The sequence below is a fragment of the Haliotis rufescens genome, unplaced genomic scaffold, assembly GCF_023055435.1.
Source record: "Haliotis rufescens isolate VD_foot unplaced genomic scaffold, xgHalRufe1.0.p SCAF_19, whole genome shotgun sequence".
Taxonomy (NCBI): Eukaryota; Metazoa; Mollusca; class Gastropoda; order Lepetellida; family Haliotidae; genus Haliotis; species Haliotis rufescens.
This window is the reverse complement of record NW_025963879.1, coordinates 24,238,470-24,257,650: the sequence shown is the minus strand read 5'-3', so window position 1 is coordinate 24,257,650 and position 19,181 is coordinate 24,238,470. Positions and strand designations below refer to the sequence as shown.

Sequence of the window (19,181 nt, the reverse complement as noted above, 5' to 3'; positions counted from 1 at the left end):
TCAACGTATATTATTAGTTTACTAGTCATTTGTTTTTGAGTATTTGTCAATTGTGTTTAGCTAACAAGCAATAATGGTATTATATGGTGACATTTAAATATAAAACGTCTCACGTAAAACGTAGTAAGTACAATAGTAAATATAAATATTCAAATCACATAAAAATACAATTATAACAAGATACATATGTTATTCTAAAACCTGTGTTCCACATTCAGAGCCAGGCGGAAAATTGATCAAGTAAAGGGAAGAAGCTTGCCCTTACACACATGTAGATACATCGACTGAATATGACTATATATGTAAATGTTAACAAACTGTACCTATCTACACGAACTGTAAAACATGGGCATAAGGTCACGGAGACGAAGGCTATAGATATCATACCTTATTCGATTTTTTAGATGATAAAGTACATTATTTGATAAATTCTGTTATTGATATTAAACAATCGATTTGCGGTATCAATAAACATTTCATGGTATAATAAAATCATGTCCGTGATATAAATTCATTCTTTGGTACCCATAAATGAATTATTGATATAAAATATGGAATAAATAGTAAAAAGGCGCCCTATATATTGTTCTTTGTGGATTGTATTGAGAAACGCGATTGCATCATGGTTATAGTGTTAACTGCTAGTGTTTTTTCTGCACCATCATTTCTTTCATCTTTTCAAAAACTGTTTAGAAAATTGCAACTTATAATTAACCAATGAAATTATACTGACCCGACCTGCGTTTACTCATCTCTCTGTCATTATTATCGTTAACATGTGTCTAGTTTTAAGTGTATATACTTATGCTATACATCGTACTGATTAAGGAATGACACATCATCGTGACATCTAATATTTACATGTAGCACAACGGTACTTTGATTCTGTAGCACAAACAACATCACCCCGAATTAACCCGTTGTTTTCAGACGTTCCATTCAGACAAATAAATCAGGTGTGACAGTTACTGGTTATAAAGAGTTGATACATACTGACTTCCTACCTATTCAGTATGATTACGTATGATTACATGGCTGTGTGTTTATGTGTGTGTGTGTGTGTGTGTGTGTGTGTGTGTGTGTGTGTGGACGAAATACAAGACTGTTAAGTCGACGTAAAAGCTATAATTGATGATGATAATATATGAATGTGATTGTAACAAGCGCAGCGTGTGGAGATAGATTTAAATACGTTTGACACAGTAACATGTTTCAACACCTTTTGAAACGGTAAAATTAGATACATTTAACGATCGTAGCATATAAACACTTGAATTGAAAGGTCAAGAAAAAGATATATTTCTTATAATAGAAGGTCCACAAGGGTATTTAGAAAAGAACCGTAACTCGTTATGACAAAAATAGTTCTCTTGATATTCAATACTGGACATTTCCCCACACCCAACTTTTTGTTGTTTTTTGTAAACGTTAACGAGAGGATGATTGGTGGGGGACTTGACGTATCTTTTCAGAGGGTGTTACCCTGACATTACCCACTATTTATTCGAGGATACTGGAAATGAATATAGACTGTCATGTTGTCTGACTGTAGCTAGAATTTGTTATCTTAACAATCACTGGGTGTGACCACGTGGACAGTTTCACATTAGGGGTTGTGATTTTCACAATTGCCCAAATTATCCTGCTGAGTATTGGCGCTTGCCAAAGGTAACATTTTTTATTAGAGGAAATTGATAGTAAATACTTAATACCATGTATACAGGATATATTCAGGATGTTTAGCCCTTTTCTTCCCCTGTGTGTAATTCTGATGGAAAGAAGTCACTCATGAATTCTATGTAAAAGAAGATCAGACTTGGTTAGAATCCGTGTTTATCTGTAACAACTTCCAACTGGTGACATTTCAGTGAACTTGGCAAGTGGTGGTGAATTTGGATATTCATATCATTATAACCTGTCAAATTGTACATAAATTTGTGTTTAAATCATAAATATTCAAAGGGACTGTTCCCTATACACGTTCATATCTTAATTAATAAACATTATTTTATTGTATGGATTATATAAAGATTATAAAGTATATGTTTGACATATTGCGTGCATGAGAGATGGGATTAAAGGAGAAAGGAAATATTTTCCCAAAAGTTTCCAATAACTAATGGAGGAAATTGGAAATGGCTGAACCTGTAGAAAGCATCAAATCCGTGACAGATGTGAGAGATCTCACTGGGTGACATCAAACAGGCCTATTACCTTGTGATCACGTGAGCGTTTTTCTTAACAGTTTAGAAAAAGATAAGACACCTGAAGTGAACTACATTGGAAAATGAGAGAAGAAATTGATAGTCAATGTTTTTTATCATAAAAAAACTCTCTGTTCAGTAAACAACAGTTGTTATTTTAGTACTTTCAAGAGGAATCCCAAACCTTCTCTTACTCTTTTATGATATATTATGTCAAAGTGAAAACAAAAAACATTAACATGCAACAAAGAATTTTTATTGGACTTGTTAATTTGCTTATTGTTGATATGCATGTGTTCAGATTATCAGATATATGAACTATAATATGCTTCCGTGTGTGAATGCGTGTAATACTTGCATATTGGCTCCCCAGTTCTCACAATACTTTATATGAAAGCAAAATTTTGTGTTTAATTAACCTAATCTCTCATGTCAGAGACCGATTTCAACCCGCATGTCTTGGTGTTACACAGCCAGTGTCCCAACTCTCGTGTATCTACTTTAATGTTTCGCCCTCGCGATCTAACGTTCTAACATTTCAGGGCATTGACATCATCTTATACACAACATATGCGTTTCTGGACATATTATCTTTCGGTTCCATAGCCTGTACTGTCTTAAAATTGACTTTATTAGCCTTCGAATGTTACGTCTAGTACACACAAACAGGACCGTTTAGTCTATATAAGGAATGTAGCAGTCAGTGGATCTTTCAGTTTGCTGACTTACTGTTGGTAATATCCGTTTTCTTTTAGCAAATAAGGGGATAGTTATTAACACAAAAATACGATATACAACGAATTTTTTTCGCAACTATCACAAAATCATTCGACACTGACACCGCATCAAACCCCGCGGTAGACTGGACACAGTTGTTGTTGTTGTTGTTGTTGTTGTTGTTGTTGCATTAAGTGTTTAAGAGGTCGCCTTCTGCCTAGGCAATTTCGGCTGACCTGTCCCTCTTTGGGACTCCTGTGTGTGAGAAGGGAACACATATCTATTGTGAGTTCGGTGTTCACATAATTTCTGTTTTTGCGTTGATATGATTTCTATTTTCTTATATTGATATGATTTCATTTTTATCCTTGGCTGCTCTGTTTATATACGTTTGAGTAGCTGTCCATCTCTCAGAAATAGAGTTAGTTTGGCCTTCGCTATTGCATCTCTTGGCTTTAGGAGATCTATGGCAGATAGCGGATCTAACTGCAATTCTTGTTTTAACCTAGCCCGGGCTGGGGCATGGTCTTGACATTCTAGTAACACGTGGTCAATGGTTTCAGCCTGATTGCAAGATGAACAAACCTTGTCATAGCGCTTTTTGTGACCAAGTCTGAGGCGTGAGATAGCAATTTCAATTTTCCTTTCATTTGAGTATGAGTTTGGCTTTTGTTGGACCTAGGGTTGAATTTTGTATAGCCATCTGCCGATCTTACTTGCGTCCCATTGGGCTTGCCATCTTTCTGCTATGGAGGCTTTGATTTTGCTTTTTATCTCTATTTTACTAAAGGGAATAGGCTGTATATCTGCTTTGTCTAGCGCTAGCTTCGCCAGTGAGTCTGCTTTTTCATTTCCATGAATATCTATGTGAGAGGGGATCCAACACAGCTCCACCTGTTGCCCTTGGTCCGATAGTTTTGTATATTCGTATAGAATATTGTTGACTGTGTTTGGCCTTGAGTTTGAGTTTCTGCCACTGATGGCCTGAAGTGCACTTAGCGAGTCTGATAGGACGACTGCCTTTGCTTCCGGGAGTTCCGGTATGAGTTTGAGTGCATGATGAATTGCCTCCAATTCAGCCGTGAATACTGACTGACCATCAGGCAAGCGAACTGAATGTGCTTGGGGTTTGGAGCTGTGGATATGGATCCCGTAACCAGCACTGTTGTTGATAGGATTCTTGGATCCATCAGTGTATATATGGGCCCAGCTGTCCCAGGTAGTTTGAATTTTAGTGATAGCTACTGATCGTAGTAGGGTTGGGTTTTCTCTTTTAGTGACTTCTGATGTTAAAGCAGTGTCAACTTTGGGAGTTTGTAAAGTCCAGGGAGGGTGTAACCCTTTGTAGTGACTTTCCGGAGGCTGAATGTCATCGCAATTGTGACTTCGAATGAGTTCACGTACTAATATCCCAGATGGCTTTAGTGAGGGATTTTTTCGAGCTAGGGCTTCATCTCGAGTGTTTTTGTCTTGCCATTTCTTTTTAACCAAAGGGTTTGAGGTTCGTCCCCAGAACGATAATATTGCCTGCTCTCTTCTTAGTTTCAATGGGAGTTCTGTAGTGCTTCAAGTGAGGTGCCTGTTGCTGCGCCTGTGGCCAGCATTAGGGCTTTGTATTGTATTCTGTCTAGGCGGTTCAAGGCAGTATTTGATGCTGAATGAAAAGCCTCACAACCATAGTTAATTTTTGATCTGATAAGAGCTTTGTAGAGGTCCAGCTGAGTGTCTCTCGATGTGCCCCAAGATGTGCCTGAAATTGCCCGTAATACATTCAGGTCTTTTCGACATCTGTTTTCCACATATTCTATATGCTTGCGCCAAGTGAGGTGTTGATCAAGGATCACCCCAAGAAATATTGCAGATTTTTCGAATTTGATAGGTTTGCCTTTTATGGAGACACGGGGTATCATAGCATCTTTCCCCCGGCGTTTGAATAGAACTCCAACAGTTTTTTCACTTGAAAGGGTGAATCCCCATTTATTGCACCATTGATCTACTCCGTCCAGGGCTGACTGGAGTTTTTTTTCTGATTTGTGAAATATTTCTGTGCTTTACCCATATTGCTCCGTCATCAGCGAATTTAGAAGTTTGGGTAGGAGAGTTGACATGGTCAAAAAGATCATTGATCATGATATTAAACAGGGTTGGGCTTATAATGCTGCCTTGTGGCGTGCCATTGTCCAGTGCCATAGGATCCGATCGATTGTTCCCTATTTTAACTGATAGCGACCTGTCTTGCATGTTTGCAATGTTCCCTTCTAGGTTGGCGTCTCAAGTTGATTTTCTCAAGTTGAGTTTTTGGAAGTTGAGGTGAATCAAAGCAAGATGTAGATACACAAACGAACATGATCAGTAACATACTTGATGCCACGCACGTGTGGTAGACATTCACGTCACGCGAAAGTCCAGGGCCAGCGATGTGCCTTGCGTGCTACACATGCTTGCCCTGTTTTTGAAATCGTATTTTGATATGTTCTGTACAAGAAAACAGTGACAGTCCATACTATCTGCACAAGAACACATTGACGGTCAGTATTATCTGTACTGGAAAACATTGACGGTCTATATTATCTGTACCAGAAAACATTGACAGTCCATACTATCTGTACAAGAACAGAACACATTGACGTTCCATAGTATCTGTCGAAGAAAACATTCATGGTCTATATTATCTGTACTGGAAAACATTGACGGTTCATATTATCTGTACAAGAAAACATTGACGTTTCATAGTATCTGTCGAAGAAAACATTGACGGTCTATTCTATCTGTACTGGAAAACATTGACGGTCCATATTATCTGTACTAGAACACATTGACCGTCCATATTATCTGTACTGAAAAAACATTGACGGTCTTTATTATCTGTACTGGAAAATATTGACGGTCCATATTATCTGTACTAGAAAACATTGACCGTCCATAGTATCTGTACTGGAAAACATTGACGGTCTATATTATCTGTACTGGAAAACATTGACGGTCCATAATATCTGTACAAGAACACATTGACTGTCCATAGTATCTGTACAAGAACACATTGACGGTCCATAGTATCTGTACAAGAACACATTGACGGTCCATAGTATCTGTACGAGAAAACATTGACGGTCCATAGTATCTGTACTGGAAAACTTTGACTGTCCATATCAACAAAATAACACATGGGGACTTGAACGTCATCCAAACGCATTATCATCAAATCTAAACTTAACGAACCACAGAATTAGACCTCGACTCATTGAAAGCAGTTCACTGACGTAAGCTCACACTTTAAGACACGGTACAGGTGTAGCAGGGCGTGGTGTTACACCAAACCGTTGACATCTTCACCGCCTGCTGACGAGGTCTTAACTTTATTGGTTTTGTTAACCTTTTCAGTTACATAGATCGATAATTTATTCGTACAAAACTGTTAGGCAACAGGCCAATAGTATACAGCATTTAGGAAGCGGTTTTATACAACATAAACTTATTTGTAACCGACATCGCATGATACATATATATTGACAAATTGCGTATAACATCAAGTTTAACTGAAGATATTAGAGTGACAAATTTGTGGATACTTGGATTAAAAAAAAGCTGTCTTTTTAAGTATATACTTCTTAGATTATCACATGTGTGGAATATTAACAGGAAGTGATATCCATCTTCAATAAGATCTAGATTACACTGATTACAAAATCTTAATTGTCTACATATATATATCACTATCTCTAGTGATCTTTTCGCGATTCCGAGCCTTGCGCATTACCATTGTCACCACCTGGTTGAGTGGCTTCCTTCCATCAACGTGAAAAGATTACCCACAACCAATTTCCTCTAATAATAAACTGTTACCTTTGGTATCCCTTGCAATACTCATTATGGTCATTGGGTAAATGTTAACATCATAAACCCTAACGAGATTCTGTGTACATGGTCACAACCGGTGATTGTGAAGATCTCAAATTCTATCAAAGTCAGACAACATGGCTGTTCATATTCATTACCAATCTTCTCTTCGAATTAGTAATGCATATTAGAATCCCACACAAAACTTTCTCTTATTAATTCTTACAAAATACAAACAGAAAGTTAGGAGTGGGGAAATGGGGCATATCCCTACGTGAAAAAATAAGACAGTTGTAGTGGTGACATCTCTATCATAATTGTACTATCTAAAGCATAAATTTGGCGTACGAAAAGCGTAATATTTGCAATCACCTGGAATGACTCATGTTGGCAAAACTTAAAACGAATATGTCCGCAATCCACAAACAATGACTTCATTAATGGCGAACATTTACCAACCCGCAACAATAGTGTCAACTCGGTGTTCCCCTAGCAATAAACTCGCATCTAAATTCACTACTGTTCTACTGTCGGCTAGACCCAATGGCTAGACTGGACACTCGTGGAATGGGCCTTGCCATTAAAGTCCAGCAACCGAACACTAATTAAGACGGTCCGACCTTCTGTTTATTGTCTGGTGAACACAGGTCAATGGCTCCTCATTAACTCAAGATTCACATCTCACTGTTTTGTTTTATCTCACTATTCATTTGATACATTTGTCAAATTCAACTGAAATCTGGTCCCGTGTTACACGCGTGTCACACGCGTTCTCAACGTGTGTTAGGGGAATGAACTTCTAGGCAGTACTGTACATACATACATACATACATACATACATACATACATACATGTACACGAATACATACATACACACACACACACACACACACACACACACACACACACACACACACACACACACACACACACACACACACATACATACATACATACATACGCTAACTTAAGAATTTTTCCATTGAAAATCAAACAAAATCAACTGAGACGTAAAGTTTATTTTGCTCCTGAGATTATTTAAGGTTATGCTTATCAGAAATCCTTTTGTGCCAGCTATTTAATATATCTATTTCATTTAATAGAACGTGCAAGTGGAACGTATTTAAATATGATAACCTGCTGCTAATTAAGAATATGAATGTCAAGAAAAAGATGAATTATCTGTGAGGCATTTAAATTACTGATGACATGAGAGAGAAGCCATCGATATCAACTACCAGAAAAATAATGTAATACCAAGATTTGTCATCCTTGAAGTCGCACATGCAAGTTTATATCTATACAACCTTTTGTATACAGTCTCTCGACCCGTGAAGATTCCGGGGTAGAATAGGTCTTCAGCAACCCATGCTTGCTGTAAAAGGTGACTATGCTTGTCGTAAAAGGCGACTAACGGGATCACGTGGTCAGGCTCGCTGGCTTGGTTGATGCATGTCATCGATCCCAATTGCGTGGATCGATGCTCATGATATCAATCACTGGATTGTCTGGTCCAGACTCGATTATTTACAGACCGCCGTCATATAGCTGGAACATTGCTGAGTGCGGCGTTAAACAACAAACCAACCAACCAACTATACAGTCTCTCAAAGTACAACGCGAAATGCTGGAGCCACACTACGTATACGTTGTTAGATGTTTTCAAATCCAGCCTCAGATGGGATGCCATATGTACTAGTTATAGGAATATTCACAGTGCTGTAATCTGGATACGTTATAGTAACAACCATCTTGACTTATCCCCCATCTTATTTCAGTGTCTTACGATTTCACGATGTCTGTGGTTGGGGTGTACACGCTGCCGGGCTGGTGGCGTCGCGAGGTTGCTGCTGCCGTCTGTGGGGGAGTTATTATCTGGGGCCTGGGCGTATTTGTAAAGAAACGGTACTTTTCTCCACTGAACAAGGTGAGGCCTCAATGCACCAGTATGTTAAGAGTGAGTGAGTGAGTGAGTTTGGTTTAACGCCGCTTTGAACAGTAATCCAGTTCTATCACAGCGTATCAGCCACCTTCAAACATGGGTGTATACTTTCTTTGTCCGGTAGTCTATCTAATCCTATGTGAAAGATGGCGTTTCAATCAACACGGTATCTGAATATACACAACAGCATTGCTCCGCTGATAACGTACCAATATTGTTATTTCGTAGGTTTTATTGCTATGGATTAACGGGGTTTTATTGTATTCAGAGCATGATATGCTTCGTCTACCTCCAGATCCCCAGCCGACCGAAAGGAAGTCTCTTGTATGGCAACATGAAGGACTATTTCAACGGGGACAAGATGGATATACACACGGAGTAAGTTTGTTTGTTTGTTTGTTTATGTACTGGGAATATTCTGCCCTTGGCCACCAGCCTTGTTTGTTTATTTGTTTGCTTGTTGTTTAACGCATCACTCAGCACTATTCAAGCAATATATATAATCGAGTTTGGACCAGACAATCCAGTGATTGACATCATGAGCATCGATCTACGCTATGGGGACACGATGACACGCATCAACCAAGTCAGCGAGTCTGACCAGCCGATCCCGTTAGTCGCCTCTTACGACAAGCATAGTCGCCTCTTACGGCAAGCATGGGTTGCTGAAGACCCGGATCTTCACGGATCTGGACATCAGCATTTTCGTAGCAGCATAAACATGCATATGGTAGATCGGTTTCAGAGAGCTTCTTCTGAATAACGACTTACTGAGTGAGTGAGTGAGTGAGGTTTAACTCCGAGGGGAAACACCTGATGTGTCGCCATGTGGTTGTAGTGCGAGTTGGTTTGGTTGAACGCCGCTTACTGTTTTCAGTTATGCCAGATTTAAGTGGGAGCAAAGCACGAACTGATGCAGGTCTTAGACGTTTATCAAGGGCATGGTCGAACCCACGATCACAGGTTTCTGGCACGTCTAAGGGAGACAACTCTACATTGCGTGTCACCTAGTTGGTTGGTTGGTTGTTTAACGCCGCACTCAGCAATATTCCAGCTAAATGACGGCGGTCTGTAAATAATCGAGTCTGGACCAGACAATCCAGTGATTGATATCATGAGCATCGATCCTTGCAATTGGGATCGATGACATGCATCAACCAAGTCAGCGAGCCTGACCACGTGATCCCGTTAGTCGCCTTTTACGACAAGCATAGTCACCTTTTACGGCAAGCATGGGTTGCTGAAGACCTATTCTACCCCGGATCTTCACGGGTCGTGTCACCTGGCAGTAGAGGGTGTAAGTACAGCGATGGAACTGTTTCAGATGGATGCGGGAGATGGGAACCGGCGTAATCCGCTACTTCCACTGCATGGGCGAGCAGCGGGTGATGATTGCTGACGCCCAGGCCATGAACCACATCCAGCACGCCAACAACAGCAACTACGTCAGACCCAACTATGTCAAAACGTGAGTTTACTTCCGGTCACTGAAGTTCCAGGTTTCTGAAACATACCAAATCATGTGATACCCATACTTACTGGTTGAAATGTAATTCACGGAGATGACAGTGTGTGCTGTAGGCGATGCTTCTCGCCCTAGCACCTGGTATTTGTAATGAAGGAACTCAATCTCAATGTGATTAAAATCAAATCTTGTACTCCAAGCGTTGATTTTTGAGAAAAACAGGACTCATAAGAAAAGTCCGTGTATGTGAAGGGGACATTAATAATAGTTGCTGAAGTTACAGATTCAGCACGTTCTGGGGATGTTGTTTTGGAGATAAGGGAGGCAACTATGATCAGTACATGATACAAAGATTTTTGAATGGGTCACGGATGGACCAGTCTTAGGGCAGGTTTCTGGTTGACACATGTTTGAACAAGTTTCAACATTTTCTTCCTTCTTAATGTCTATTGAGTCCACTATCGATGTGTAGTACTGTATCTATCACCTATACCATCGAGTCTCATGCGCCGCGATTCGCTGTGCAGAGTTGCGTCCCTTGGGAACGCCAGAAACCAATGGTTTTGGGTTCGAATCCCGGTTCGCCATGATTATGTTTCTAGGTTTGTCAGCACCATACCCGTGCTTGTTGGTTTTTTCACCGAAGTGGTTAACGTGTGAGACCTGCATCACTTCGGGCTTTCCTCCCACATTAAGCTGTCACGCCGCGATATAACTGTCATACTGTTAAAAGCCGCGTTAAACCCAAGACACTCACTCACTCTGGTCGTGGACGGTAGATATCCATGGAAAAACCTGCTGTTGCTAGACATATAATCAAACTGTGTTACACATACTTCATTCGGTGTTATGCGCGAAAATTAGGGCTTGCTTTCAAAGTGCGATGTTAACGACTTTCATTCTGTAACACATAATAATGGTAGTCTTAGGGACTAACATTTTTATATTCTTGGGTTCGTGGGGGTTGGTGTCGAGGATGGGGCTTGGATTTTGTATTGAGACGAGATAAAAAAAATTAATTAAAACTTTGTGCCAAAAGTGTTTCCCATGTTATTCCACTTTGCAATAATGTTTTTCATTACTTTTGTGGCAGACAAGTTCGTTTTTTCAACAATATGAAGCATCTTTCATTTGGTTCAAGAAATTTCGGGGATTTTTTTTGTTTTCATAACAACCCAGCCAACCCCCACTTTTCAATCCCTGTGGTCTATATTTGTAGCAATAAAAGCAAATATTTGCACTGATACTCGTGACATTCTGACCAGAGAAGGGTATTTGTAGATGCTGATGTTTTATTCTGGGCAGGGAATATTATCGGGGAGGTTATCGTACAACATTGATACCATCTTCCCGAAGCAAGGTTAACATTTATAGTCCTTTAGCTCTCTCACCTCGGGAAGATGCAGTGGTTCATGATAATCCGTTGTATGTTTTTTATTGTTATCATGCATTTCCAGAGTGTTGGAGCCAGGGATAGGCATGAGCCTACTATTTATGAACGGCGAGGAGCATCAGGTTCACCGCCGACTGTGTAGCCAGGCGTTCAAGACGCAGGTCCTGCAAAGTAAGTCCCACAGACTGGTACACAGACTCTCCACAAGAGAACATCTCACTTAAAGCTTCGCGTGTAGCATCACAGTCTCCTTCCGTCCATCCCTTACTGTAATGCTATAGCTCCACACAACTGAAGCAAGTCTAGTGCAGGAATCTCGAATCTCACAGGACCTCCTGTTTAATTTAAATGTGTAATTACTTGTAGTTTCGAATTCTCAGAATGGATCTAAATTACTCCTGCTTGTCCTAGCAACCGACGGACCTGGGGATTGGGTTTTACAGTATATAACCGCGCCTACGTGTCCCCCTGGCGGCGTAGTGTCGGTGCTCATGGCATCATCCACTGGGCACGACTATTACAACCCTCCTGTATTTTACTGCCCACGGCGTAAAACAATATTCACTTACCTAGTTATTTGTGATACGAGTACCCATTGTTCAATTAGTTTATATAGGGGCGGTCGGGTAGCCTAGTGGTTAAAGCGTTCGCTCGTCACGCCGAAGACCCGGGTTCGATTCCCGACATGGGTACAATGTTTGAAGCCCATTTCTGGTGTCCCCCGACGTGACATTGCTGGAATATTGCTAAAAGCGGCGTAAAACCATACTCACTCACTCAGTTAGTTTATTTTCACGAAAAAAGGACACTTCACTGTTATCAGTGTGTAGACATACATTACTCACACAAAGACGTTCAATATATACATCTACATATAAATAAAGCATAGAAAACATATATCGGTATAACATAAACATGTCGGTAACCATAGCAAAATCATTTAAATTTGAGTACGTGGATTCTCAGACCCCATACAGTTTACACACAACCAAATGTTTTCCCATAGACTTCTATAGTAACGTTACATATTTTTTTTTTAATAACTAAGCCTTCATTAGCTATTACCTGTACGTGTGTGCACAGTTTGGCCCTAGAGCAGCAATAAAAACCAAAAAATGACTAGCTTAGCCAGCTCCTTTTCCGAGTACAGGAAGCTAAACACACCACCCCCAGTTTCGCACCAAATGTCACCTACTTGAAAAAAGCTGTGGTCACATTCAGCATAAGTCATCATGTTGAAAAAGACAGTACTAAATATAGAAAACCATGGTCAGTTTTAATAACTGGATGGATGTACATTAAAAAGACATACAAATCATACACAATATCCTCCAATCACAGCCTGCAGATATCTTTCGAAGGCTCCCTACGAAAACTGCACTGCACCAACTGGTTCTGATTTGGAGTAGTAGAACCTATAGTGTCGATGCGAGACAGATTTCCAGGTCGTTCACTAACTCACTGCTTGGTGTTAAAGGGATGATCCCAGCTATCCAGACTCACGGGGAAGGTCTCGTAGACGCTTGGACAAATGAGGCTGAAGACAACAACGATGGGATGGTGGAAGTGGCAGAGGATTTGAGCAAACTGGTGAGTGATATACAAAGTATATCTTCATGTCCTGTCAACTATTGACCCGTGAAGATTCCGGGGTAGAATAGGTCTTCAGCAACCCATGCTTGCCGTAAAAGGTGACTGTGCTTGTCGTAAAAGGCGACTAACGGGATCGGCTGGTCAGGATCGCTGACTTGGTTGATGCATGTCATCGATCCCAATTGCGTGGATCGATGCTCATGATATCAATCACTGGATTGTCTGGTCCAGCTTCGATTATTTACAGACCGCCGTCATATAGCTGGAATATTGCTGAGTGCGGCGTTAAACAACAAACCAACCAACCAACCAACCTTTCAACTACTAAAACCACTTTCGCCAATGAGCATCACTATTCGGAAGTTTCATGACGGTTAATTTTGTTTTCTCTATTGCTATTTTTTTATTGTTATGCTTTTGTGTGTGTTAAATGAAAAAATAAAATATTAAATTTATATAAAAAATACGAAAGTAAATGTATTTGTTTTGTAAACTCAGCCTCACTATCGTGGGTGCAGTTAAAAAAACCTTGGCATTTGATTGTGTGCTTTGGTTTGATGAAATTTATGCCCTGTACTACAGCTGGGTCCTTTATTTCTTAAAATCTTTTTGATTATGTCAACATTAACACAATTTAGATTTAGAGTGGTCGCTACGAGTATGTCATAAAGGTTAAGAATTTATGTTTTCAACCTGACAACGAACCGGTTATGTTTCTAGGCTTTTCAGCACCATACCCATGCTCGTGGGTTTCACACACGTGGTAAACGTCTGAGTCCTGCATCACTTGGGACTTTCCTCCCACATTAAGCTGACACGCCGCGATATAACTGAAATACTGTTCAAAGCGGCGTTAAACACAACTCACTCACTGGAGCTCTTGAACTGTACTTCGAATAACACGTATCTGATCTCAATGTGGTGTCATTAGAATAATAACATTGTATGCCAAACATCCCTGTCCTTATCTATACATATTGCCGGGAGTGCGATGTCATTATTTAATCAGAACTTCAGAACTCTGGACGTTATCATCAATTTGTATGTAAGGGCCAATCGTAAGAAAGACAATACAGTACTATTCATAAATCTGTCCCTCTTTCAGACGACGGAGAATATTGCCCAGTGTGGGTTCGGGGTCAGGATGTGTGACCTGTCAGCATCTCACGAAGACGTCGCAAAAGCTTTTAACGGTGTTTCCAAGTATAAGCCAGGGTGAGCGTCTCAAACCAACTGCATGGGGAGGCCAGTGGTTAAAGCGTTAGCACGTCACGCTAAGTCCGGGTTCGTTTCCCCAAATAGGGTAATTTAGGAACCTCTTAGTAAAACCCTATACCTTCACATTATAGTGTAGACAATATCCTTGTCTCAGTCTCCTATTCGTCGGTCAATTTGGGTAAACCTTGACGACGAGAAGCTTGTTTTTTATGGCCCAGGTTCGATTCTTTATATGCCGCTGTGATACCGTGACATATTGCTGACTGCAGTAACAATTCCAATCATCCACTCAGTGTATCATCCGTCCCCTAGTACAGTGGCAGGCGACATGCGTTCAAGTTAAGTGAGTGAGTGAGTGAGTGAGTATGGTTTTACGCCGCTTTTAGCAATATTCCAGCAATATCACGGCGGGGGATACCAGAAATGGGCTTCACACATTGTACCCTTGTCGGGAATCGAACCCGGGTCTTCGGCGTGACGAGCGAACGCTTTATCCACTAGGCTACCCGACCGCCCCTTGTTCAAGTTAAGACAGTTTGTAATGAAAGTAGCACATTATGGGATAACGTTGATGCTGGTGAATAGGAATGAGTACCGAGTTTAATCCCGATGTCACAAAGAAACCATCTGTTATAGGAAACTGAGGTTTTTGTGGGCTAAACTAGCCATGGCCCTACCAACTAAAGCCAACAGGACGTATTCAAGAAATCTTAAAGTTTGCGACCAGATAATTGAAGACGCCATTCGCATGAAAAAGGCCGCCATCGACACCGACACAGGTATGTATATCGCAAGAGCGTGGACATCTGGTCGACTATTAGACGTCATACTCGTGTGAAGTCCGCGGTCACACTGGTCTAAAGCACAACTCGCTGTTCAGAGTTGTGCCCCTTTGCCGTGACAGTGTCTGCTAATCGTTGGTCCGAATCCCTGATCAAATCCGATTATGATCTTTCATATCAAAAGTCAAAGACCATCATCAAGCTAGGCTTCCCGCACACTTTTAGGCGAATACTGTTCAAAGCGGCGTTAAACCCAACTCACTCACTCACTCCGACATTTAGTTAATATAACTGACATGCTGTTTAAAGCGGCGTTTACGTATAATAATAATAAGTGCATTAATTATAATGCGCCAGATTCAATTCACTAAGTGGATGCTCATAGCGCTACACTATTATTACCCCGGTCAATGGATCAGTGAGCACTCGATTTTCATTCTCAGCTCCCTGGGGAGTATACATGTATGTTTCATGTCATTATTCCGATGTGTGTCATAGATCCGTATATAGTGATCACATGTGTCTCATATAAACTGCCGGGGAAAAGGAAAGTATACACCCATGTTTGATGGTGGTTAAAAAAGAAACAAACAAAAATGTTGTTCCATAGTAAGGTATTTGATACAGGTATCATAGGTTGTGTTTTGGGCCTTACGGTAGCAGTGTTCCGGCGACTATTTTCAACCTAGCGTTTGTACTTTTTTTCGTCAAATCCAAGTTTTAAGTGTGTACTTTCTTTTGCCCGGTGGTGTATCTCAATATAGTGTCCAGGTGTGTGTCATATAGTACATATAGTAGTGAGTAGTATCTATGTGGAGTTCAGTGTTACCATGTGTATGGTTTATCCCCCAGTGGATGAGGATGGACTGAAGGATATTTTGAGCGTGCTGATGCTTGCCAGGGATGAGGAGACAGGGAAACAGCTCTCCCCTAAACAGCTCCGGGATCACGCCATGTTTTTCTTTGCTGCTGGAATTCAGGTAGATTGCTGGTACATATAACTTCAGGCTTAGCATGTTCGTTCAATGGACTGAATGGGGCAGCTCGATTCAAAAGTTTAATATGAATGCCGGTCCTGTAGAGGAGCGGTGTGTTAGCCCAGTAGGTAAGGTGTTCGTAAGTTGAGGAACCAATCTGGGTTGGATTTCCACCAGGCATGCAATGGGTGAACCGATTCTTATGTTGCCACCCGCCATGTTGTCAAAATAATATTTATTTATTCATGCATTCAATAATTTTAATAAAATTTATAAAAAACGATTCCAGGTTCAATTCTGAGAACAAAATGTATCATATGAGAGAACAAGAATATATGAGTGTGAGTTTGTGAATCCGGTGCTTGACCAAGCTACGAGTATGAATACTAGCAACCAACATGAAATGTAGGTCATACTACTATAGGGGGCACGGGTGGCCCAGTCGTCTAAGGCGCCGCGATTCGCTGTGCAGAGTTGCGTACCTTAGGCACGCCAGAAACCTATGATTGTGGGTTCGAATCCCGGTTCGCCCCGATTATGTTTCTAGGTTTGTCAGCACCATACCCGTGCTCGTGGGTTTCACCAAAGTGGTAAACGTCTAAGACTTGCATCACTTCGGGCTTTCCTCCCACATTAAGCTGACACGCCGCGATATAACTGGAATACTGTTAAAAGCGGCGTTAAACCAAACTCACTCACTCACTCATAATACTATATGTAGGTCATACTATAGGCAGGACATGTGGTCATTGGCGGTCTTTACCATACGGAGAAAAACACTTTGTCATGTTGTTTTATTGGGCTTTATAATATGCATACTGTGCCTACATTATCACAAACTTGAAGAAAAACAACCTGTGACTTCTTCCGCAGAATACAGCCACTTGCATGTCCTGGTGTCTCCTTGTTTTGGCCACTAGACCGGAAATACAGCAACGAGTCAGGTCAGAGGTCACCACGCACCTGCCTCCGAGGGGTGAACCAATCACAGACGCCCATCTTCACAAGTTGAAGTATCTGGAGAGTGTGATCAAGGAGACGTTAAGGTGGGGATGATAGACTTGTCTTTATGCTTTGTTTGGACGACGAGTCTAATGAATGGTTCATGGCAAAACATAAGAGAAACCGACAATGTCCATGCCTTAATCAAGTTGAAATATTTGTAGAATGGTGTGGGTTTTGGTTTCAATATTAGTATTCTTGGGTTGCCCTGTGTTGAGAAGAAGGATGAGATTTCTAGAAATGTCTTGTACTCAAAAATTGCCAGATCTCGAATGTTCCCGCGTGTACGAAGGTGTTCCAATCATTACAGGTGTGTCAGTCACGTGTGTGTTAGAGGGTCTGTTGTCAAACATTTGTACACGGTCTGTGGGCAAACATTGATAGAGGGTCTGTGATCAAACATTGATAGAGGGTTTGTGATCAAACATTGATAGAGAGTCGATGGTAAACATTGATAGAGGGTCGGTGGTCAAACATTGATAGAGGGTCTGTGATCAAACATTGATAGAGGGTCGGTGATCAAACATTGATAGAGGGTCAGTGGTTAAACATTGATAGAGGGTCGGGGGTCAAACATTGATAATGGTCTCTTATCAAACATTTATAGAGGGTCGGTGGTCAAACATTCATAGAGAGTCGGTGGTCAAACACCGATAGAGGGTCTGTGATCAAATACAGATAGTCTGTGATCAAACATTAATAGTGATCTGTGATCAATGGAGGGTCGGTGGTCAAACATTGATAGAGGTTCTGTGATGAAACATTGATAGTTGGTTTGTGAGGAAACAAACTTTGGCAGATGCGTATAAAGTTGATGTGATCAAACATTAAGAGCAAGTCTGCAACACGATGTGTGACAAAAGGTTGTGACCATGGCGGCAAGGACGAGGTCATCGTTTGATCTGGACACAAGGTGTACAAGCGCACTCCGCCTTTATTAACTTTTCAGACCGCCTCCGTGGTCTAGTGGTAGCGCGTCAGCCCGGAAAGCGGAAGGTCCGGGGTTCGATCCCCGGCCACGTCATACTAAAAGATGTTAAAAGATGGTACTTGTTGTTACCCTGTCTGGCGCTCGGCATTAAGGGGCTAAAGCCTGGTCGGCTCGGAGTCAGTATACTGTGTCTGAGTGGGGTATTCATGTTAAACTGCGGCATGGTATCTCAGTGAGCTAGCACTATTAATCGGCATTAGTCCGGACTAGTACAAGCAGCCACACAAACACACACACGTACATGCACGTCGCTATATAAGTGCATTAATCTTTGACGCGACGTTAAACCCCATTTCACCTCACCTCACCTATTTACATTTTCCCGCCCATAGGCTCACCAACCGCCGTACTTGACCCTGTTTACATAACGCGTATGCCATGTCCAACAATCACGTTGTTGTTGCCAGGTTTCACCCCGTTATTACCAACTACAACAAGCAGGCCGTCAGGGACGACGTCATCAACGGCTACCACATTCCTGCCGGCACCATCGTCACTCTCTGTGTGGAGGCACTACACAGGTGGGTTCTTTAGTGTGTGAGTGAGGGGGTATAATAAGGATCGGAGCAATTCATTTCGAGGGGTATCAGCCAATTTAATTTTTTAAATTTTTTAAGTTTTAAAATTTTAAAATTTCGAAATTGTTGGTGTATTCACCCACAGACCTATGAAAGTACAGTATAACTAATTTTTACCCCAACTCTGGGCGAGTAAATATTCATTCGCCATTTCATGTGATGTAAACGCATCAGGGCTGAGGCAAGTAATTGAAACGGACATAAAATATTATTATGCCAAATCGTAACACGTTTCCAACATTCATGTACATATTCCACCACGCCTCCCAAGTGGCAGAATGTTAATGTCAGTGTCTTAAATATAATACGTTTCGGAGTTCGAATCCCAAGCGTTAACATTTGAATGCCCCCTTACAATATGATATATGGACCGATTTAGCAGTCAATACAAGAAAGAGTACAGTTTAAACAAGAACCTACAGCGACGAGTTCGGGAGTGGAGTATAATGAACATTATATACCATATCTGTGGATAATGTGGA

The 19,181-nt window shown here is 41.0% G+C and overlaps 1 protein-coding gene across 1 annotated transcript in view; it reads left to right on the top strand.

Annotated features, from left to right (window-relative positions):
* The window catches only part of LOC124135367 (cytochrome P450 monooxygenase 197-like), a 34,583-nt gene that overhangs the window by 11,879 nt on the left and 3,523 nt on the right, over positions 1-19,181 (top strand). The window contains exons 2-11 of the mRNA XM_046500672.2: positions 8,537-8,685; positions 8,996-9,078; positions 10,025-10,168; positions 11,623-11,729; positions 13,036-13,148; positions 14,257-14,366; positions 15,006-15,148; positions 16,004-16,131; positions 17,002-17,174; positions 18,529-18,642. Coding sequence (XP_046356628.2) covers positions 8,554-8,685; positions 8,996-9,078; positions 10,025-10,168; positions 11,623-11,729; positions 13,036-13,148; positions 14,257-14,366; positions 15,006-15,148; positions 16,004-16,131; positions 17,002-17,174; positions 18,529-18,642 — 1,247 coding nt within the window. The 5' untranslated portion in view covers positions 8,537-8,553. The remainder of the gene's footprint in view (positions 1-8,536; positions 8,686-8,995; positions 9,079-10,024; positions 10,169-11,622; positions 11,730-13,035; positions 13,149-14,256; positions 14,367-15,005; positions 15,149-16,003; positions 16,132-17,001; positions 17,175-18,528; positions 18,643-19,181) is intronic.